The sequence below is a fragment of the Phalacrocorax carbo genome, chromosome 12 (genome assembly GCF_963921805.1).
Source record: "Phalacrocorax carbo chromosome 12, bPhaCar2.1, whole genome shotgun sequence".
Taxonomy (NCBI): domain Eukaryota; kingdom Metazoa; phylum Chordata; class Aves; order Suliformes; family Phalacrocoracidae; genus Phalacrocorax; species Phalacrocorax carbo.
In genome coordinates this window covers 16,702,949-16,725,903 of record NC_087524.1, presented here as the reverse complement: position 1 = coordinate 16,725,903, position 22,955 = coordinate 16,702,949, and the positions used below count along the sequence as shown (strand labels likewise).

The following is a 22,955-nucleotide window of genomic DNA, read 5'->3' as shown; positions in this document are numbered from 1 at the left end:
AATTGATGATGCTGAGAGAGTATTGTATCTATGCCTGCCTCTCTTCTTGCGTCCTTGCCTAGGAGTGCTCTTCGTTAGTGGTTAGAGGTTAGTGGTTAGAGGCAGGTTCTTGGTTAGGTGGTCCTTTGATGTGGTCCAGCATGATTGCTCTTATGTAACAATAATATATCAGATATAATAGAGAAGCCTTCAGATATCGGGGTTTTCTTTGGGCGATGCTGAAGATTGAGTATTCCAGATTTGGCCTTTGTGTCATGCCATGCTAAAGGTGCGTTATCTTTATTTAGATTGACTATTTTGAAAGAGCGAAGCGCTTAGAAGAAATTCCTTTAATAAAGACTGCATATGAGGAGCAAAGAGTGCGTGATATGGAGCTGTGGGAGCAACAGGAAGAAGAAAGGGTAAGAATTTTTTGTTCAGCTGATAAAATCCATTACAAATGAATGAAAAACAATGGGTTTGTACTATTTGGGTCTTTTTTCCCAGCTCAATTCAAGGGAAGAAGAGAAGTTGGTATGAAGAATAAAGTGTTAACTTTGCAACTTCATTATGCTAGTGGACACCAGTTTCTTCTGGCTGGGATCTGAATGAGGAAAAGATAATTTCTCTTTCTAGTGGCTGATGTAGATTGAGTACAAATACATAGTAAGATTTTGCTTTGTAATACTTCTTATATTATCTATTTTTAGATCACCACTTTACAGTTGGAGCGTGAGAAAGCCCTTGAGCATAAGAACAGACTCTCAAGAATGTTGGAGGATAGAGACTTATTTGAAGCCAGGCTCAAAGCATCACGACGAACAGTTTATGAGGTATGTGAGATACAGTATTGTAATAAAATATTCCCCATAAGTGAGGAACTAAATTTGCGACCCACTGATTCTTCATGAAAACTAGAAACAAATTAATATCTAGGATGGCTAAGAATTATGGGATTGTTTCCTGCTTTGACTACAAAAAAACAACTACCACTCACCCACCCCCCACCCACCCCCAGAAAAAAACCACCAAAATAAACAAACAAAAAAACCCCACAAACCAAACTTGCACCCATTCTTAGGTGTTATCGCTTACAATTTTTGACAACTTGTGGAATAGCTTATATGGAAAATAGTTATCTAAAAGAGAGTTTATTTCAATACAGCTATTAGCAAGGGATAATTGGGTAGCATATGAGCAGGAAGCTGTATCTGTACAAGTACTTGGACTTACTGTGGTGATGGAATAATACTGACAATAGTATCGAAGTCAAGAAATAGAAATAAGTGTCTATTGCTTTTTTAATAACTTTGTGTGAATCTAGGAATTATTTTGATAGTCCAAGTATTTGGTACTTCAGGTTATGTTTTATGTTTGCAAACTTTAATAAAAAATTAGACCACAATAGGAGGGAAAGAACCATGCCTTCGTTTCTCGCTCTACATTTTTAAAATGCTGAGACTGTTTGTAGCTTTGATAATTTGGCTATGTTGCAGAAAGTGCTGCTTTAAAAAAAAAGGGGGGGCAAAAGATGTATTTTAACATGTTAAGTAACCAGATACGATTCTTTGCAACATTATGGATAATTTTAGGTAATGTACTTACTTTCCTGAAAAAGCAGATGAAGGACTAAAATTGTGCATGCTGATGGTCTGTCTTCTTCTAAGTAGGAGTATACTCCCTTATATGAAACTTATTGCAGAAGAGATTGGAATGGCAAACAGGTAGTTGTTTTTCAGTGGAGTAAAGTTAATATGTTGCCGTTGGTTTGTATTTCTGTGAGGCCTTATTTAGCAATTTGTGTAACTGTCTAGTCCTTAAACATTACAGTTCTGGTGGTTTCATAGATGTTCTTTGTATGTCAGGATAAACTCAAGCAATTCCAGGAACGGTTAGCAGAAGAGAGGCGTAATCGTTTGGAGGAACGCAAGAAACAACGCAAAGAAGAGAGACGCATTACTTATTACAGAGAGAAGGAGGAAGAGGAGCAAAGATTACGAGAAGAACAGCTGCTTAAAGGTAAAACTGAGGCCATTATTATTTTATCTTTTGCATCCTTCACCCATTCCAGATGTGTATGCAGAGAAATTCTGGTTTCCCTGTTTCACTCTACTGGAGGAAGTCTCTTCATGTTCAGTCAGCAGTGAAGAGACTGTTCGTTGCTGTAAGATACTACACCTTTGTATTTTACCTAAAGCACCTTCTGAATGCTTACGCCTGCAGCCTAGAGATGAAGGTAAAGCTATATGGGAGGAAGGGAAAATGAAAGCAAATGAGTGCTTCCTCCCCCCCGTTCTCCTGGACGTGAGGAGGAGATAAAAGTAAAGGATGCTAATGAAAAATTGAGTCTTTGATCTTAGTTGTTTAGTTTCGAGTTGTGGCCGCTTGTTTCTGCACATCTTGAAGAGAGTAGAAAGGGAACATCGGTGTCAGACCAAGAGCTCAAGAATTGTAAGCGACTTGCACACCTTTCTTTGTGAACTGCTTTGTCTGGTAGCCGATTTCTAGGCTTTAGAAGAGGTGATAGGCATCCTGTAAGGTAAATTTCTTACATACTTGTTACTTTGCGGATGAAGATTTTATGTGTCAGAGTTCATAATCACGCAATATTTAAAAATCAAACCAACAAAACCCAAGCAGTCCTGAATATCAAAACGTTGACACTGCTAGCTGATTTTTTTCCTTTGACCTTTTCTGAGGAAGGGATCCTCTACCATGCTCGAGGAAACAGATTCAATTGTTAAACACGTCCTGTGAAATACTTGCTTGCCTTTTTTTGTTTGTTTGTTTTTAAGGAGTCAAAGAGGAGAGATTGTATTTTGTAATCCTTCTGTGGGTACAGCAAAGGAACAGAATTCATTTTGGTAATACGTTCTGTTTATTTTTCTAACTGCAGAGCGTGAGGAAAAGGAACGCATTGAGCGTGAGAAACGTGAGCAGGAACAGCGTGAGTACCAGGAACATGTTAAAAAGCTGGAAGAACTGGAGAAGAAAAAACGTCAAAGAGAAATGGAGATAGAAGAAAGAGAGCGTCGTCGAGAAGAAGAAAGGAGAGGTCTGGATGACCCATTTTCAAGAAAGGTAGTTAAAGACTTGCAGGTTTATTTTCTTTTTGACCGCTCCTTCTGTAGATTGTTTGGAAGAAGATGGTAGCATTGTAAAATCATAGGCTAAATTTTTTTTGTTGTGGTAGCGCAAGTGACTAATTTAATAGTTAAGTGATTGTCAGTTTCAGCTCACTATCAGGATCTGGAGTCTATACTTTAGTAATAAAGTAAAAACAAAGAAACTGCTAAGATCTCCAAGCTGTTAGCTGTTCAAAAACAAAACTAATAAAGACTAAAATAAATACTGAATAAAATCTTTAGCACAAAAGAGGAAACCTGTATTCGAAGCAAGTATAGTGACTCATGCCAAAGTCAGGAATTAGGAGTAGATATGGAAGGAAAATCCCAGACTAAAACATAAAAGCATAGCTTTATATTTTGTAAGAAATATGCCATAATGTAAAAACAAGAGGGGTATGCAACTTTCCATTTACAAATATAGGTATTTGGGAAAATCGTTACCCCAACCGAACAGGAAACAAAGTGAAAGTTATTTGCAAGCCTTTAATGATTTTAAAAATGTAAATGAGTACCACAAACCTTCTATGTCTGCACTTTTTCAGAGCTTATCAGTAAGAGAACTAGTTCTAAATTTTATCCATCATAGCCATTGTCTTTGTTTAATGCATACATCATTGAGTAACACTGTGCAGATAAGTGATCCGAGCTTGTATAAATTGTTTCGATTATTTACCTGATAGACTATATCACCACTGGCATTTTTCACAGAAGAGATACTCTTAATCAGGGACACTTGATGATATGGAAAAGCTGGCTCAGGTTCTGTGAAATATACCTGTACCACTTGAAAAATGCCATTTGTGGTTTTGGGATTCTTTCCTTGCTTGTCCATGTTTGTCAGGGTCATTTCTACAATCAGGTTGTCAAAAACATTTGAGTAGATGCCCATGGAGTAGTGGATATGTGAGATCTTGCACAACCTGTGTATTTCCCCATAGACTTTGACAAATAAAAACACTTTCTCAAAGAGCAGTTTAAAAACACAGGCTGCATGAGTATGTGAAATCAGATATTTTATATGGTTTACCTAATTGCCTCTTGTGGTGGAATTAAGGAATAAACAACTGTGTTAGAAATAGTTTAAATGGTTTGTCTTTGTCCAGCAATGGGGAGAGACATTTTACCTTTAATAAGAAAAAATACTGATTATTGCTCTGCCGTGGATCTAAGCAACCTGTGTGAATCACAGATACCTCACCTGTTCTGTGCATTGAGGTACGACGTTAAATTGCTGTATAAACCTGGAACAAAACGGGCTTTGCTACAGAGAGCTTTCAGTTTATTCAGTTACGTTTTCTGATCTGATTAGAAAGTGCAAAACCAAATAATTTTTTAATTCATCCCTACTATCATTAAGCAGCAGGAAAAGTTGCTCTTGGGGAGATTCCGACTGGACACAAGAGGAGAATTTTTCACAGTGAGGACAGTCGCTGTTGGAATAATCTCCCCAGGGAAGTGGTTGACTTGGCCATGTTGGACACCTTCAAGAGTTGTCCGGACAGGGTGCTGGGCCATCTTGTCTAGACTGTGCTCTTCCCAGAAAGGTTGGACTAGATGATCCCTGAGGTCCCTTCCAACCTGGGGTACTGTGATCTTTTTTGTGTTAACAGGTGGTAGCTATGGCTCACTGTAACTATTCATACACTTGTTCATAAACTTCTTAGTGTATTTGCATGTGTCCTACCCTATTAGTAAAGCGTGTGTCACAAAGGGGACCATATTGGTTTTTAAACTCTGTCAGAAACAATAGTTAAGACCATGGTTAAGTGACTCAAACTCCTGGTAGTTCAGTATTCTTTACAATGTAACAAGTTGAGTTTTTAATGACATAGTATGTTCTGAAAGGAGTAAATTATATGTTGAAAATCTTAAAGTATTCAGAGAGAATGTTACTAATGTCTTTTGACATACAGGAGTCTCGCTGGGGTGATAGGGAATCTGAAAGCTCTTGGAGAAGAGGTGGCGAGACAGAATCTGAATGGCGACGAGCACCAGTGGAAAGGTAGGCATTGTGTTACTAAACACCAGTTGTGTTGGGCTTAACATCTGTAGGCTCCCTCTTCATTGCTACTGCTAAAGCTGCACTGAGTAATATCTCTTTACATCTCTGAAAGTTACCTTCTATTTAAAAAATTGCTTTGTAAGGATTTTGGAATGAGAGAGATGTTTTATCTTGGAACTGCGTTCAGAAAATGTTCCTGTTTTATTTAGCTTAGATGTCTGCTAACCTTCACACACCTTCTGCGTCTGATAAACAACTTGCTTGCTTGGTTTATTTTTTAAATTAAAAATTTCTGTCCTACTCAAACATTGGTGCCAGTTGTGTAAGTACAGAATGGGGAAGGATGATAAACAAATGTAGGGTTTGAGTTTTTCATTTAGAAAACTGACAGTAATATATAAGAACAGTGAAGTCATAATTCAGAGCCTTACACTATTCAGATCCCAGAGTGAGACATAGAGCAGAAAAGATATGCCGTAAACTAAAAAGTTCTGAAAGACTGTGTTGAACAGAGAAGGAAGGATTTATGAAGGAAGAATATTTTGAAGGTACTTTGCACTTTAGAAAAAAAACAAAAGCCTCAAAACCCACTTGTTCGTATCTATGTATTTTAGGAGTTTTGGATATGTTCACTAATAATGAAGACTCTTTCTACAGTTGTAGAAAATAAGATCTTTAACATTTGTGTGTCCCTCTGCTCCACAACAGGATGAGCTGCACCTAAAATATTTCTGATGGTGCATGTCTAGGTCTTAACAGCCTGTGCTGATGGAGATACCACTGCTTGTTCCAGTTGGCAGTATGTTTTATTGCTTAATTAGCCTTCCAGGCAGATAGATTTTTTTAATAAAAGTCTAACCTTAATTTCTAGTGCAGCAATTTAAATCCGTTACAGCTTACTCTGACTCCAGTGGAAGCAAATTAATTTACTATTTCTCTCTCTAGTAATTCTTTCTAACATTGAAGAGTATGATCTTTTGATAAACAAACCAGTCTTTCAGTCTTTCCTTAAAAGCTGTGTTGCCATTATTGGTCCTGATCTGCTTTCTTGTGAATTTCAAAATCAAAAATAGGATGAAACTCCTGGGTGAAGCCTTTTACTATTAACACATTGCAGAAGTGTTTAACGCATCTATTTGTATGTTTCAGTGTGATACTTTTTCCACAACAAAATGATACAGGTGACCCATATTAATTTCTGAATCATTATAGCATAAAGTTTTTTTCTGAATAAGTGTCGGAGTCATTTCTCATTCAACTTTTGTAGAAATTGAGCCAAGTGACTGCTGAGGAGTTAAAATTAGGCGTGTTTTGGATTATTAGGTAGCATGTTCAGTAAAACTTTCCTTTTCTTTTACTGAAAGGAATATACTGAGGAATACTAAATGGAAGTGCTGATAGCAGTCAGAATTAATATCTGTGGAATTTTAAGTGAAGCAATGTTTCCTGATTATTTCCTTTTTGCTGAACTTTGGAAATGACAAAGTAAAAGTGATGATGCTCAGACACAGTTGCAGAAGAAAGGGTAAATCTGGGTTCTTTAGTAGCCCCTAGTCTACCTTCAGTTGTATTTTAACCCTAGAGGGAAAATGTGTTGGATGCAAACAGCAGTGTAAACTGAACTGTGTGTAAAGTAATTCCCAAATGTATTTGAGTCGAGCGATAAAGGCAGTAACGTAGAGGACAGAGCATCAGATGTAACTTGCAGCATGTATCTAGCTGTAAGCACAGTTATTGGATATGTGCACTGAAAAGTCCTTATGGATGATGGTACAAGGAGAGAAGCTATAAAATTTGTCTGACAGACAATTTTTCATTGAAATGGCACAGTCCTGGTGTATGTGCCGTGTTGGTACACAGGTCCCTACAGTCACAGAGCAACCGATTGTAGTATGCAGCAACCCCCAGAGTGCTGGATTCCAGGGGTTCAGCATGTTCCAATGTTCTCAGTCTTTTCCATACCATGGTTTTAGTTACAAGAAAAAGTGGATTATGGAAAGGCAGAAGAGTCCAGCAAGGGCTGTCTGTCTCTTGGACAGCTAGTGGCTTTACTACGAGTTATACTAGACTGCGAGTATTTGCTTTGTTCCGTCACTGTGCAAGAAGGGTAGTTGTTGTAAGAAATGAAAGAGGGAAATAAAACTAGGGATCTTGCTGTGGTAGATGTAATAACATTCTACAAGGAAGAGGAGAAAGTAAATCCTGATTAAGAAAATACAACAAATATTGTGATTGCAGGGAAAAAGAGGTTAATGTAAAAGTGCTGTGTAGGAGTTAAATTAAAAGCAAATTGGTTTGGTAGAAAAAGTGATTTTATGCTGGTACCTCTCGTTCAAGCTATAAACCTGTAACAGTGGTAGACAGCAAATTTCTGCTTTATCTGGGAAAGCTGTCTGTATGCTTTCAGCTCTTGTCACTGTGTGTAGGGTTTTTAGAGGTTACTGAAAAAATGGGTTATTTAATAGAAATGGGATTGCATTACTACAAGTGACTGCCATTCAACAATATTCTTCATATTCATGCATCCCTCTTAATAATTCAGCAGATGCTGTTTGACTCTTAATTTCAGTAAACTTTTAAAGTGGGGGTTAGGATTTCGAAGAGGGAAAGAAGGAAATATGGACACTAAAGTTGTCAAATGGGGAGAAAAAATGTAACAACAGGAATAATTCCATCTGCAAGTAATAGTTTAAAAATTAGAGTAGTAATAGATTAAAAGTAATAGTTAAAAAATAGATTTAATAATCTTAAAACCCTGAAACAGTACTAAAGTATGGATGAATTAAATACTTGTTCATTTGATGAACTTTATAACCATTTCTCTACATTTTTTTTAAATGTCAAAATAATCAGAATTTTCAAAGGAGAAGTTTATCAAATTTGAGTCTAAATGGAAGTTAACAATCTCCATGTCTTGTTTTTATCTTGCAGCTCAATGGTAATTGCATTCTCCCTTGTTCTTCCAAAACTAGGAAATACACTGTTCACAATTCCTCAAAAATCCTGAGATGCAGAGTTGTCACAAACTGTTGCCTCTTTGTTCTCACCTCTTGGAGTCCTACATCTGTTGTTTTGTGGCAAATCATTGCTATTCTTTTGTTGACATTTTAGTAGCATAGTGGATTTCTAAACCTGGGGGAGTCAGCAGGGGAGTGGTTTGTTTTGGGGGTTTGTGTTGGTTTTTTTTGTTTTTTGTTTTTTTTTTATTAAATCTGTGAGATTCAACTCCAGTGCAGTTTCACTTCTCCAGTACCTCTCTGTGAGTACTACTGCTTGTTTCTTTTCATTGCTGAGGAACTAGCTTAGGAAGGTTAATTTCCTGAAACACAGAAATTAATCTGGTGACAAAGACAATGTCTGTGGTCTAAACATACGTGTAAAATCCTGTAGACATTAAACTGAATTGTGTGCCCAGAGAATTGACAAGAATGGTAGGCTCTAACTGCGGTTCAGCATTGTCTGATCTTTTCAGTGTTACAAATCCAAACACACTTCGAAGATGAACTGATGACTCAGTAGCCCAGTGAAAATTCTCACCAATTCTTTACTTCTCATATAGATCCTACTGAGGAGAGTCCGTGCAAACACGATAGCTTGCCAGAGCCTGGGGCACCCCACTTGCTGGCAGGGAGCAGCAGTGGATTGTGTCTCGAGTTTATTGTGTTGTCCCAGCTCTATCTAGTTGTGGATGATTGTCAGTGAAAATATTGCCGGTCTGTTGGGCTGGAACTGTGCCAAACCTTATGAAAACGGGGATTGGACCGTAGGGTTGGCATGTGTGTGAAGAAGGGGGATACCTACTTGATGGTTGTTTTTTAGTACTGGTTCTTTGAGGCTTAGCTAGAGTTTGTCAAATTAGGCTTGGTGTAGAAGCCAAACCTTTTTTCTGTTGTGTTGCAGCAGATAACCAACAGGGGACTGTAGTTATCCCCTTCAAACTAGTTTCGAAGGAGATACTAAACTCTTCAGTCTTTGCTGAAGCTGTAGGGATGGTGACCCCCACTTTCCCTTAGCAGTGAAGGCAATTAGAACATGTGCATTTGAAAACTGCAAGCTCTGTAAATATGTTTGCACCCACACGTCAAGTGGGTACATTCAGAAATGGCTTTGAGGTGTTTGATACTGTTGATCAGTAAACATGTTGATCTAATATGTAAAGCTTTCCTGGATGACAGCTTCTACTTTTTGCTCATTCCCTATGGCTTTATAGAGATTGGCGTCGAGGAGACGCAAGAGATGATGAAAGACCTTTCCGACGAGGGGATGATCTGCCCCGACGAGGAGATGATCTGCCCCGGCGTGGTGCTGCAGAAGAAAAGGAACGTCCTTCTATGGAATCAACAGAGGACAGGCCACCTAGGCGTGAGGGGGATGAGGACAGGCCACCTAGGCGTGAAGGGGATGAGGACAGACCGACCAGGCGTGGTTTGGATGATGATAGAGGGAGCTGGCGGGCTGCAGATGACGACAGGCCGCCCAGACGCGCTTTGGATGACGACAGAGGTCCCAGACGCGCTTTGGATGACGACAGAGGTCCCAGACGCGCTTTGGATGACGACAGAGGTCCCAGACGTGGCTTGGACGATGACAGAGGTCCCAGACGTGGCTTGGACGATGACAGAGGTCCCAGACGTGGCTTGGACGATGACAGAGGTCCCAGACGTGGCTTGGACGATGACAGAGGTCCCAGACGTGGCTTGGACGATGACAGAGGTCCCAGACGTGGCTTGGACGATGACAGAGGCAGTTGGCGTGCAGCAGATGATGACAGAGGACCCAGACGGGCTTTGGATGATGACAGGCCACCCAGACGGGCTTTGGATGATGACAGGCCACCCAGACGGGCTTTGGATGATGACAGGCCACCCAGGCGTGGGCTGGATGATGACCGGGGCAGCTGGCGTGCCACAGATGACGACAGGGGTCCCAGGCGTGGGATGGATGACGACAGGATGTCAAGGCGTGACGATGACAGGGGACCGTGGCGTAGCGCAGATGATGACAGGCTCTCCAGACGAGATGATGACAGGGGTCCATGGCGTAGCAGTGAAGATTCAAGGCCAGGTCCTTGGAGACCATTTGGTAAACCAGGTAAAATATAACAATATAATAAACTTCCTTCCAAAGCATGTGTTACCCTAGTAGATAATGGATGTAATGTAACTTGGTGCCAGGGATAGGAGAATCAACTCTGAAAACATCTGGATTAATTTGGTTAATGTGGACACTCCTTTACTTAATATAATTAAACCTTTTAATTCGGTTGAATTAAGAAAAAAATACAGCAGTGTTTATTGCTTGCCTGGAAGATAGGTAAAGGCCACATAGGAATGCTGGTAATTTACCTATGTGCAAAACCAAAACATTATAAAGTTGAATGCTCTGATGGGAGAGAAACATTCTCACTAGGTGAGCACACCTTGGTCCCCTTCCCTGCCCCCTCAATACATCTGAAATTAACCTCCTCCTAAGGAGGATTGTGACACATCATTTTAAAGGGTTTTGTTTTGAAACCTTTTTTTGTGTACGAAGAGAGTCCTGTTTTTACCATTTTTTTGCTTTTGTGTCTGTCTTTCTTGAAAAATCCTGCTTTGGATTGGACTAGGTGACCTTCTGCAGTCCTTTACAATCCGAATTATCCTATTTGTGTACAGTTTATTTCTAGTCTTAAGTCTCGTCGGTGGTGACTAGTACAACTCTTTCTGATTCTTTTCAGAACTGTTGATGACATTTAAATGTTAGATATGATTTTGATTTCCTGGTTCTTTATATTCAGATTTATGTATTCACAGGAGCCACATCAACTTTTATAGATGCTAATTCTGTAATCCAAACCCGTAGAAAAGTTATCATAAATCTCAATACTTGCACTCCAACAGCTTTCTCCTTTTTCCTATTTAAAGAAAAGACAGGCTGTGTAATAAAGAACTCCCATTCATAAATAAATAACTGAACAATACTCTAGGATGCACTGTGTACGTAGATGGTGAATGATAGTCATATTTTAAAGTAGTGCTTTAAAAAGCAGTAAGTTCTTAAAAATCTGCTTGCCTAAAATCTCCTCCCTTTTGGATTTTCACAAAGGAATCTGCTGTCTAAGCTACCCCTTTTACTTCTTCCTACACTTGTTTTGCACGAGACCCTTGAGGAGTTTGTGGTTTCTGACTGAAAACTGTAGGGTGTGATCAGCTCTGCTAAAGTGTTACTGGCAGGCCTGCTAAATGAGGTATTACTGACTTCATATTAAGCAGTTTCTACAGTGTCTTGTCTGTGACTCCCACTCAATGTGCACACTTTTTACAGCATCTTGAGTTGGATCCTCAGGGATCGAAACTTGAAGAACCAGTTTCTGTGAGGGAGGTAAAGGATTCTTTGTCTACAGAGAGATCAGAGGTTGGTCACAAATTCCTTCTACTGTGTTTCTTTCTTGTAGGTGGATGGAGAGAACGAGAAAAGGCTCGTGAGGATAGCTGGGGGCCTCCCCGAGACTCCAGACCTCCAGGAGACCGTGACTGGGATAGAGACAAAGATCGTGATGAAAATGAGAAAGACCGTGATTTTGACAGAGATAGAGATTTTGATAGAGATGATCGTTTCAGGCGTCCCAGGTTTGACTTCTCTATTTAAATACTTCTAGAATGTTTGTTTAAAAAAAAAAAAAAAAAAAAAAAGGAAAACCGTGCCCTATTACTAAGGAAATGAAGTGACACAGTGGTTGGTTTGTATGAAATTAAGCACTAAATGGATAGTGGCATTTTGGGGTTTCTTGGTTTGTTATTTTTAAGACAAGGTTCACTGTTTACAGAAGGAATCCCAAAACGCTTTACTACTTTTAAAATTTTTTTTTAACCTGTTATCAAGAGAATTTCATATTAGGCTCCAGAAGAACAGAAAATGTTTTGAAGTATGTCAGTAGGTTAAATAGAGACCCACTGGGCCTGAAAATATCTGTGGTGTGATTTGTTATTGCTCCTTTTCATAGCAAAGGTAAAATCTTAACATTTAGTCTTTGTTTTGAATGGCAAAAGGGATGACGCTGGTTGGAGAAGAGGACCAGCTGAGGAAACTTCTAGCTGGAGAGATTCAAGTCGTCGTGAAGAATGGGACAGAGGTGGTCGTGACATGAGAGATCGACGCGGTGATGACAGAGATCCACCCCTCAGAAGAGGACCACCCCTCAGATCTGACCGTGAAGAACGTATGTTTATTTAGTGTTCCTGAAGGCTTACGTTCATGTTATTCTGACAGCATTAGGATGTGGTAAAATAAGTTGTATTTTCAGCCACTTAAATGCCCTTTGCATGAGCAAAGTAATAGAAGCTGAGTAGTGTAATTGGAAATTTTAACTTGAATCTTAAGGGTTTTTTTAGTTGTACTCTTTTCTATCATAGCAGCATTTCATGTCTGCAGTAGAAGGATAGTATTTTAAGTATGCAGTTTTCATAGTAGGATTATGTTCAGGGTGAATGAAATTCTTGTACTTAAATTATCAAGCTAGACATTTGAGAAGGTAATTTCTGTCTCATTTCTTAAAACCATTAAAATGTTTGGAAATATTTCCAAACAAGGCTTTGTGGATTTTACACTGTTAATGGTATTGATATTGATGAACAATGTATTTTAACTACATACATTAGTCTGTTTTAATTATATACATTTATTAAACCTTTGCTGTGATCTAAAAATACAGTAGCAGCAAATATATTTAGCCTGAGCCACCACGTCTTCCAGTTCTGGTGTTCTCATGTTCAGGATCTCATGTGGTCTCTGCCCCAACTGTGGGTGCTCCCAGGGGAGCAGGCTGGAACAGAACTCGTCATATGGGGCTTCAGCTGGCAGAAAGGCTAAGGGTTGTCAGTGTGGAGGTTATTTGTTTTTAATATATGAAGAAGTTTTGGTACTTGACTGTCTGGTTTGGTATTTGAGACAGCTTTTTTCATACTAACTGGGGTAGAATTCTTAACATTGTTGGTGGAAATGAACAACTTTTCATACAGCAAAGGATGGGGAATGGCGTTACCAGTGGAGTTGTGTCAGTCAGTGCCGTTTACACCTCTGATTTCAGTAGCTGAAGAGTAGTTTGCTGTCTTTTGAGACAATGAACACCTAAACATTTTCCACAAGTGTTTTTAAGTTAGGGTTTTTCGGTTTTCAGGGTTCAGTCATTCCTAAGGAGATGCTTTTGTGCTTTTAATTCTGATAATAAGAATATATTTTTACATCATAAAACAATGTACATTAATAGAGCATTTTTATTGCAGTTGTTGTGTTTTAAAAGATTACACTTGGGTTGCTTATAACAATCCTGAATCTGAAAAGAGGCTTGAGTAGTTTCTGTCCATTACTTCACTATAAAATTAAACTGTGCATTTGGCTGTCATTGTCATATTACCTCTTGGCAAGGTTGAGAATCAGTAAATCAGACTGTTGGTGCTGGGCATATTTGTTTAAACTCTTGCAGGCTGCTGGTGGAGCATGACAAACGTTGTTCTATTGTCTTTCTGTATTTGTAGCAAGCTCATGGCGGCGTGCTGACGATAGGAGAGAAGAACGTGGAGAAGAACGTGAAACAGCTCGACGATCAGCTCCAGCTCCTGCTGCTCCTTCAGCTTCTGCTCCCCCGCCAGCATCAAAAGATCGAGAAAGAGATGGGGAGAAGGAGAAAGGTTCCTGGAAAACAGAAAAGGAGCGTGAGCCCCTTCGCCGTACTAAGAATGAGACAGATGAAGAAGGGTGGACCACTGTACGACGTTAAGTGAAAAATCAGAGTTTAACCAATGTTTTAGCTTTGATTTGATTGAATCCATGGATTATATTTGTGCTTATAAACATTCTGAATTGGAATTCTTTAACAAATGTTTGAGGTAACGTGAAAGCATGAGCTTGAATTACTTATATAGATTGATCATGCACAAAACTCACAGCAGAAGGTTGGAAATTAAATGCCAGTTTCTGAAATTTCAAATTATGCTTATTTCATGGGTCATTTATTGCTAAAATAAAAAGAAGCAAGCCCAACAGCTGTCTTGAGTAATGCTTCTATCTCGCATCAAAACACGCTGACCTTTTTATTTTTAGTCTTTCTTAATTTGGAATGGGCTATTATTGTCACAGAACATGCATTTGAAGACACTTGTTTCGCACAGTGGAATTACTGAAAAAGCTGAGCAAAATCAGTTTCCATAATTAGCCAAAAAAATAGAAAAAAAAAACCAAACAAAAGCCCTTTTACTAGATATAGGTGTCTCCAAGGGCAGGCGGTTTCCAAGAGACATTTTATCACTCTGAATTCAGTAAGTTGTTCAAATTTGAATTAAATACAATAAACGTGATGAGTGTTAGCTACACTGGGATATTTTCCATAGATTTACTTGAATATGTAACACCTATGAGGCCATTTTGCAGTCATTGTTCCAGTAATGTATACTGCTGCAGTGTACAGCCACAAAACTTAAAGCTTTTACAATTCAAGTGTTTTGGTAAGCATATGGCTATGTATTTTCTGTTGCCAATATCACAGCTGCTTTTTCCATTACTGGATAATTCATGCCTTTCAAGAATTTATAAATATTGTCATATTTAAAATGTGTGGTTTTGGAGAAATTGTTGAATTTCCCCCCCACTTCTGTCTTCAGGGTCAATTCTTTCCCTTTCCAAAAAAGTGATTTGTGGTAATGGCTGTGTTGACTTCAATTTTGGGGTGCAGTAACAATGATTAACTGGTGATACTGAAGCCAACACAGAACTTGCTGCTGTGTGTTTCTTCAATGATAAATAAACAACTTAAGGAATTAACTGCTGCAGTCTTGACTCTTTAGTAACTTCCTGCAATGCATGTTAATGCAGAACAGCTGTTGAACATCTCTTCTGTGTATACCTGTTTCTGTGACAGCTGAAAGAGAATGTGGGAACACCTGGGATGGCTTCTTCCTGAGAAACCTGGTGTAATTTAATGGGCATGAACAGAAATTCTAATACTTCTCTTGAGCTTTCCAGATCCTCTTCACTTCTTGGGGAGAAACTTGCTCTCAGATGATGACTATGAGGGCCAGATCTTTGAGCCTTTGGAGCTTGTCACTTCACTTAATTGCTGGTTGAGTCACTGAATTCCTTCAGGACAGTGTATTTTCTAAACAAACCAACCAGCCCATTTCTTTGTACCTCCTGTGGTCCTATAAAGGATGGAACTAGGGTGTGGCAGCTATCCAGTAACAGAGTGCTTCCTGGATTTGGGGTAGTGGGTGCTGCTGCCATCCTTGTGTTCTGTCATAGGATTACAGGATCATTCTTCTCAAGAGAGACCCCCAGAGCCCAGTGGTCCAAGTTCTTGCTATGAAGTCAGACAGTGTTACTCAGAACCATGTCTTTCCAGTGTGAAAATCTTGAAAATCTCCAAGGATGGAGACCGCATAACCTTTCTGGGCAGCCTCTTCCAATGCTTGACTGCTCCCACAGTGAAAAGCATAGCCCTCTCTCTTTTTAGCTTCTGGCTGTTGCCTCATCCTGCTCAGGCATTGCTGTGAAAAGCCCAACTCCATTTTCCTGGTAGGCACAGGCTGGCTGCTGTTGGTCTTTCCGAAGCATTCCCTTCTCCAGGCTGAACAAGCCCTCTTCCCTCAGCCTTTCCTCCCAGGCAGGTGCTCCAGCCCCCAACCATCTTGTTGGCCCTCTGCTGAACTCACTCACTCCAATCCTCCTTATATGGGGGCAGATGGGACTCAGAGGCCTTCTGAGTGCTGAGTAGAGGGGGATGCTCCCTCCCCTCATCTCCAGCCCAAGACTTGGCTTGAGCTCAGCTTTATGCCTGCCAGGGCCTGGAGGCATTTGAGCCACCCCCTCAGTCTGTCACTGCAAGGGCTTCTCCCTTGGCAGTGCAGGGCTCTGCCCTTCTCCATGTTGAATTTCATCAGGCTCCTGTCCAGCCTATCTTGATCCCTGTGGGTGGCAGCCCTGCCCCACATGCATTGACTGGACCTCCCTGTTTGGTGCCATCCACAACCCTGCTGCTGCCTCCAGGTCCTTAAGGAAGGTGTCAGCCAGGTCCCCAGACAGCCCCTGTGACACCCTGCTCCAGGTGGAGCCCAGCCCATTGACCATCCTGCTGAGCCTCGACATCCACCCATGTTTTCTGCCTGCCTGGTTGTCCAACACTCTGGGCTGTAACAGCCACACCTGGGCACAAGTGCTTGAGACAGCACTGAAAGCCTTGCTGAACTTGAGATTAAGAACATCTGCTGCTCCTTCCCTTGGCCACAAAGTTATTTTGTTGTAGAAGGCAGGTAAGTCACCCATGATTTACCCCCAGTAAATCCATGCTGACCACTCCCAGTCACCTTCTCCTGCCTGTGCCCAAAAACATGCCAGGAGAAGAGACTTCCTCCATAGTGTCACTTCAGCCCCAGGAAAAACCATCAAGCCTGTAGTTCCTTAGATGGTCCTTTTGGCCTTTTTTGACGCTGGGTGCAAGACTCTCCTTTCTCCAGTCATCAGGGAGATGTAAAGAGTGATTGTACCTCCAGTTGCATATTTTTTATTTTATCCAAACAAAGCCATTTTTACATGGCGATGAACGTTAGCGATCATTGTACCAGCTAAAGCTCTGTTCCCAAATCTGCATTCTTAACTTCCATTATTTGAGACTGCGGTGCTGCCAACACATGTAAAATTCTCAGGACTGGGCAGCCTGAAAGAACATCTGCAAGATGAGAGCTTTACAGACATGCCCCTGTGCTTATTTTACTGCTTGATCATTTTAGACTGAATTCTAACTAGTGATCAAAAACCAGCACTGACAAAATCTAACAGCTAAAACTGCCATCTACTGCCATAATTACACATTGGCACAAAGTTCAGTTCCCCGAAAATGTTGCCGAAGTCAATTCTCTGTCAAGCACTGCTGCATTTGATTGATTCATGTCCGTTTAAACATCTAGCGTTTTCAGTGAACCTTAGAATACAAACTGTCACGTGCTTGTCGTGAGAAGGCAGAAAACTTAAGGCTGCTGCTGGTTAAATGGATGCAAATGCTGCTCAGCTAAAACAAATCTCCAAGAGCAGAGCAAGACAGGTGACCATGAACAGTTCAGTTTCCTCCCTCCTCCAGGAGCAGCCCAGAGACTGATCCCTGGCTGCTGGGCAGGGCTGAGGACTGTCAGCGCTCAGCGGGAGTGGGGTGTACACATTTTAATTGTATTTTCTCTGAAGTGCCTTTGTTCTAAAAAAACAAAATCAAATCAGTATTCCTATAGGAGACTTGGCAGACCAGAGCAGGGGCAGTGAATGAGGCAGTGCCATGCCAGCCTGGGCACAGCCACCGCTGCACCTCAGTTCAGTCACAGCCTTGGTCACACGGGCCTCGGTGCAGCCATGAGCATGTTGGGGAGCGACGGTGCAGCTGGGCTGGTGGACAGCCCTGGGGCAACCTCAAACAAGAGCAGCACTAAAAGCCTTCTCTGTCTGTAAATTAAATGTATCTGCCTTTATTGTTTTAATATCCCTGGGCTGCACTCATTGACAGGAACTGCTACATTTAAGCAAGTTTTCCTTATGTAACTAAAAGGAACTGTTAAATTGTGTAAGCCTACAAAGTGAAGGTGTTAGGTCAGTGAAATGCAAGACAAGTTTACCTGTCACTCAGGTACTATCACCTGTCCTGTGAGGCTTACTGCAGAATGGCAAGAAGCAGGCACATGGATGGCACAACAGGAGCACCTGATCCTATTTTGCCACAGCAGGACCAGCTTGACCTGAAATGCTCCACACTGTGTCTGGGCCTGCTCTTAAAAAGAATTATTAATGCATTTAATTATCGTAGGATGGAGATTCTACAGGCTATTCCATTGCTTTTTGCTTTTCAAAACCTCCCTTGCTGCAATTCAAGCTTTGTTAGTCCTTTCACTCTTGGGCAGGAGGACAATTTACTGGCTTTGCTGCACCTTTTTCCACATTTGAAGATTTAGCATATCATTCCTGCATTGCCCAGACTATAGGCATGTTAGAAGTCATTATCTTCCTCCCCACCTGACTGTTAGCAGACTATCTCCAGTATATATTATCCCATATATTTGGTGGATCAAACTGGCACATCTAGGGGTAGTAAAGACATTTTATAGCCATCATGGTTTAGTCCTAGAGGAGCTACCGGAGGCAGCAGCAAGACTGAGAGCAAGCTGTCCAGACAGGACTTGCACTACAGATGGGTACAGACTAACCTGGCTCCAGCTGGCTCAAGTTAGCTATGCACCTGAAAGTAGTTTTTAATTAGAAGTAGCTTGCTTTTTGCCAAGACTACAGTCAACTGAGGATTATCATAGGCTATCCAATACTCTGTTTCACTTACCAGAATATCACTATGGAAAAGATTTCATCACTTACATGCTTAGGAATATTTCCCCTTAATAAAGTGATTCTCTGAGGATAAAATATTTGGTTTAAGTAGTGACTGTAATACTTTGATTTGCAGATGGCAGTAGAATAAATGAAAATAATATCAGGCTTGCTTTTCTTAGACCTCTTCTGTGGAGCATATAACAGCTTCCAACCTCAGCTGCTTTCAGATTAATCTATTTGCTGTTCCTAGGATTTAAGTTACTAATGTAAAGTGCTTCCAGTAATTTAAGGAATCAAAGTAACACTAGAAACACTATCTATTGTAAGCTTTTCAGCGTGACCAAGAGCAAGCATGTTTCTGCTTACTCAGTGCCACGAGGAGTGTGTTGGTGCACAGGAAATTGCAGCAGCTTAAAAGAACCAAGGATGTCTTAAAGGTTCAGTCTTTATAAGACACTGACTTGCAAAAGCTTAAGGGCAAGCTGTCGTGTTGAATGATCATGTAAAGTAACTGAAGAGCCTTGCTCTCAGGCTGCCTTTTGGTGCTTCTGAATCTTGTCATCTCCCCTCTGGAATAGTTTGGTTTGGGGTTTTTTCCTCCCCTTCCTTCCCCCCCACCCCGACCTAGTCTTTTGAAGCTGTTACTCTACTGTCTTACCTGTTAAGGCTTTGACCAGATGTCTAAGGCCGAGTAGTGGCAACGATGGGCAGCTCTTGGCCTTTCCACAGCAAGGCTGCCAGCATGCGTGTAGGACGAGAGAGGAACCATGAGTGACAGGCAGCAGTGGACGCCATTGGTGCAAGAGTTTTCCTCTTACACAGGCAGAGGGAAGAAAGAAGCACCGCAGAAGGCCAGCACCATCCAAGGCAGGGGATCTTCCGGCATCTTGATGAATTTCCAAGCATTGCAATAGGGCTCTTGCTATACAGTAGCTTAATGTACAGACCAGAGGCGAGGTGGGTACACAGCAAACGCTGCGAGGAGCACCTCGGATCCAGCCCTGCCAGAATTACCCCTCAGAAAACACTCAAGAAAGCTTTTCTTAGATCTTTCTTGCTTTTGTGTCCAGTAACAGTCAACTGCATTAAAATGTATGTACCGATCCTCAAACTTCCCACAAGGAGGTAACAAAAGTACAGAGGAAAACTCTTCCCACAGCATCACACTTTTGCTTCACTCCAGTGTGTGGTGGATACAGATTCAGCATATGGGGACCAGGCATCACAAAACCAAACACACCTAACTTCTAACAGCTCAGAAGAGCCCGTGGTGCAAGCCCCACAGAATGAGACAATACACAACAGATACTTAGCACAAGGAGAGGGCAGCTGCAAGCCCCACTGCATTTGGTAATTAGACCTGACACCATCTTTGGAGGCATTTGATGAAGATTTAAGAGAATATTTCCACACAAAATCAGTTTCTCCCTCCTAATTGCTGCAGCTGTGAGTCAACAGCAGTGATAAATAATGAACCCCAGGCTCTCCTTCCCAGCCCACCTCACCTGTGTTTTGGGTCCATTCTTAACTGTCCCACTCTCCCCCTTCTCCTGCCTGCATCCCCCACCCTTCTGGGCAGCTTATCAAAAGGAATCCACTCAAACCTGTGTCACCCCTTACTTGCTGAGCTCCCTTTTCCTTTCTTTCTTATCTGCCCAGTGATGTCCCTGCAGTTCCTGCACAGGGCTCTCATCACCTCCCTGCTTTTGGCAGGGCCACCCTTGCAGACCGAGCACCCCTACATGTCCCCGGTGTCAGTAAAGCCATCTATAGCATAACCCTCTCCGCACTGAGACTTTGGGCTCCTGCCCTTCAGCTCTGCAGGACTTCTAAGCAAACTACCAGCCTGCTGCTGCTCCTACTGTCTTGCCTCCAAGTCACAGTAAAAGCCATTTCTAATTTCTTGAGTATTAGAAGGAACATAACCTGTCTGATAGTCGGCACAAAGGAACTGCCATTGCCAAGGGTCCTGCATCAGCCCTGTATTGTGTACAGTCTATGTAGTGTTAAGGGTATTTGTTAACCACATGGGTAGGTAGATCCCTCCCACCTCGCAATGAGTTAAAGCCATATTCTCTCAACTCTTGAAAATACATCACCTCTCCTTCCACCGTTCTGCTACGGTCACAGCTTTCTGCTTTGTCCAGGTCTATTCTCTCCAAAGGCTTCCCATCACCCCCCTATTCTCCACCACAAACACAAGCTACATCAATACTTATTCTCTGCCATACCTACTGCTGTTCTCCCTGCTGAAAGGGCTCAGTTTGCACCCAGCCCAGAGTCATAACATTTTCAAACAAGCACTTTGATGCTTTCTCCTCTCAGACCTTTCCTAAAGCTGTGTATCGGACACAGGGACCTGCAAGACCAGGGCCATCCACCCTTGCTAGTGGGACAGTTCAGGGGTGACCATGGGGTGCTGCTCTCCCATCGTGCCAGGCAGGACATGGCAATTTTGCGGCTGAGGTGTTAATTATCAAGTGAGTAACTGAGCACGGGTCTGATCATGGTTTTAAGATCAACAAAGGAAATTGCTTAGATGTTTACTTTAAGACCCAAAACAGAGTGTTGCACCCTAACTAAACACCCTGCTATTAAGAGTTAAGACTCAGCTCTCCCACCTGGCCTCCACGGTGCGGCACCAGGCTAAACAACCCAGCTGGACAGCCCCGATGGTGCGCAGCGGTTGGGGACATGGCCCCGTGGTGGAGACAGAACCGGGCCCGGCTGTAAGCATCGGGGGACCCCCAGCCCCGCTCTCTGGCCGCTGCTTGCTTTAACCCGCCACCCCCCTCCCCCCCCGCCCCAGCCAGATCTCGCCGTAAATCCGTTTCCGTAAAAACCACATATATATTTTTTCTTACAATAAACAAATACAGTGCATCTAAGCCGCGCAAGTCCCGCGGGCCGGCGCCGGGCTCCGCGCGAGCCAGCGCGCACCGGGCACCGCGACCCCGGCCCGGCGCCCCCGCCCGCCGGCCCCCGCCTCTAACGCATCAACGTAGGAGAGGTCAAACCCACCATCCGCCTTAAAGACAAAAAAAAAAATAAAAAATAAAGCAACAACCCAAAAGAAGCCCCCAAAGGCGGGCGGGAGGACGCGGGGCCGCCGGCGGGGTCCCGGTGCCTAACGGCCCTTCTTCCCCAGGGCGGTCCGGGCGTGTTTGAGCTGTTTGGCCGCCTGCATTTTGGAGAGAGGGCAGTACTTGATGGTGTGGGCATTGTCGCCGCTGGCGCCGCAGAGGGGGCAGGTGTAGCGCCGCAGCACCGGGCAGAGGACGCGGCCGTCGGGTCCCTTGAGGATGTGGGTGGTGTAGAGGGCCACCGCCTCCTTGTTGTTCCGGCAGAAGACGCAGACCTGCAGCTCGGGTTTGAGCAGGCGGGAGGCGGCCCGCGGGTGGGCCGGCAGCCGCCCCGCCACCACCACGCCGCCCCACGCGTGGGGCGAGCCCTCCCGGCCCGGGTGCTCCCCCGAGCAGTCGAAGACAACGGCGGCGGGGCCGCCGCGCCCGGGGAAGGGGCTGAAGTCGGCGAAGCGCTCCTCCAGCAGGCCCCCGCTGTGGTGGTGGTGATGCCCGCACAGGTCCAGGTCGTGCAAGTCCAGCGCGCCCTCGAAGTACGGCCCCGCCGCCTCTTCCTCCTCCTCTTCCTCCTCCTCCTCCTCGGCCGGCGGCACGGCCGCCGCCGCCACCACCACCGAGGGCGGCTCGGCGCCGAAGCCCTTGCCGGGGCGTACGGCCTTGGTGATGAGCGTGGCCAGCCCCAGGTAGTCGTTCCAGGAGTTGAAGACGTTCCCGCAGGCGCTGTGACTCCGGCCGCCGCAGCGGGCGCCCGGCAGGCGCTCCACGGGCGGGAGGTGCCGATGCTGCTCCAGCTTGCCACCGGGAAAAGCCTCCATGAGGGCGCGGCGGCCCAGGAGCGCCCGCTCCCCCCCGACGACCCGGTGCCGCTCCGGTTCCCGCCGCTACGAGCGCGCGGCCGCGCGACGCGCCTCAAATAGGGGGTGGGGGCGGGAGGGGGCGGGAGAGGCCGCCTCGCTCTCATTGGCCACCGGCCAGAACCCCCTCCCGATCATTGGCTGGCGGGCGGTGGGGCGGCGCGCTGAGAGGGGGGCCGCAGGTGTGGCGGCACGTGCGGGCGGGGCGGGTCCCGCCGAGCCCCCCTCCCCCTCCCCGGATACCCCCGGGGGTCACACGGCACGGCCCAGCCCGGGCCCGGCCCGCTAGGGAGGCGCGGAGCCGCTCGGAGCTGGCGAAGCGCCTGTACTGGTCGGGAGGGTCCATTTTCTCCCTCCTCAGCAGAGTGACGGGCTGATCCGAGGGCTAGAGCACCTCTCCTGTTGGGACAGGCTGAGGGAGATGGGGCTGTTCAGCCTGGAGGAGAGAAGGCTGCAGGGAGACCTTGATGTGGCCTTCCAGTACTTAAAGGGGGACTATAGGAAGGATGGGGGTAACCTCTGTAGCAGGGCCTGTTGTGGCAGGACAAGGGGTGAGGGTTTTTAAACTAAAGGAGGGTAG

General features: G+C 43.7%; 2 protein-coding genes across 2 annotated transcripts in view; one reads left to right on the top strand and one right to left on the bottom strand.

Moving 5' to 3' along the window:
• EIF3A (eukaryotic translation initiation factor 3 subunit A) overlaps window positions 1–14,904 on the top strand; it is a 35,800-nt gene extending 20,896 nt beyond the window's left edge. The window contains exons 14-22 of the mRNA XM_064464260.1: window positions 288–401; window positions 690–812; window positions 1,845–1,998; window positions 2,876–3,063; window positions 5,024–5,109; window positions 9,320–10,200; window positions 11,543–11,717; window positions 12,138–12,307; window positions 13,623–14,904. Of these exons, the coding sequence (XP_064320330.1) occupies window positions 288–401; window positions 690–812; window positions 1,845–1,998; window positions 2,876–3,063; window positions 5,024–5,109; window positions 9,320–10,200; window positions 11,543–11,717; window positions 12,138–12,307; window positions 13,623–13,864 (2,133 nt within the window). The 3' untranslated portion in view covers window positions 13,865–14,904. The remainder of the gene's footprint in view (window positions 1–287; window positions 402–689; window positions 813–1,844; window positions 1,999–2,875; window positions 3,064–5,023; window positions 5,110–9,319; window positions 10,201–11,542; window positions 11,718–12,137; window positions 12,308–13,622) is intronic.
• A 4,164-nt stretch (window positions 14,905–19,068) lies between these two features.
• On the bottom strand, window positions 19,069–22,420 carry NANOS1 (nanos C2HC-type zinc finger 1). Its single transcript, XM_064464283.1, has one exon. It carries the CDS (start codon window positions 22,334–22,336, stop codon window positions 21,566–21,568), a length of 771 nt encoding a protein of 256 aa, XP_064320353.1. The 5' UTR covers window positions 22,337–22,420; the 3' UTR covers window positions 19,069–21,565.
• Window positions 22,421–22,955: the final 535 nt, after the last annotated feature.

Coding starts and splice junctions, on each gene's coding strand:
- NANOS1 (XM_064464283.1), bottom strand. CDS start 22,336: ATGGAGGCTTTTCCCGGTGGCAAGCTGGAGCAGCATCGGCACCTCCCG.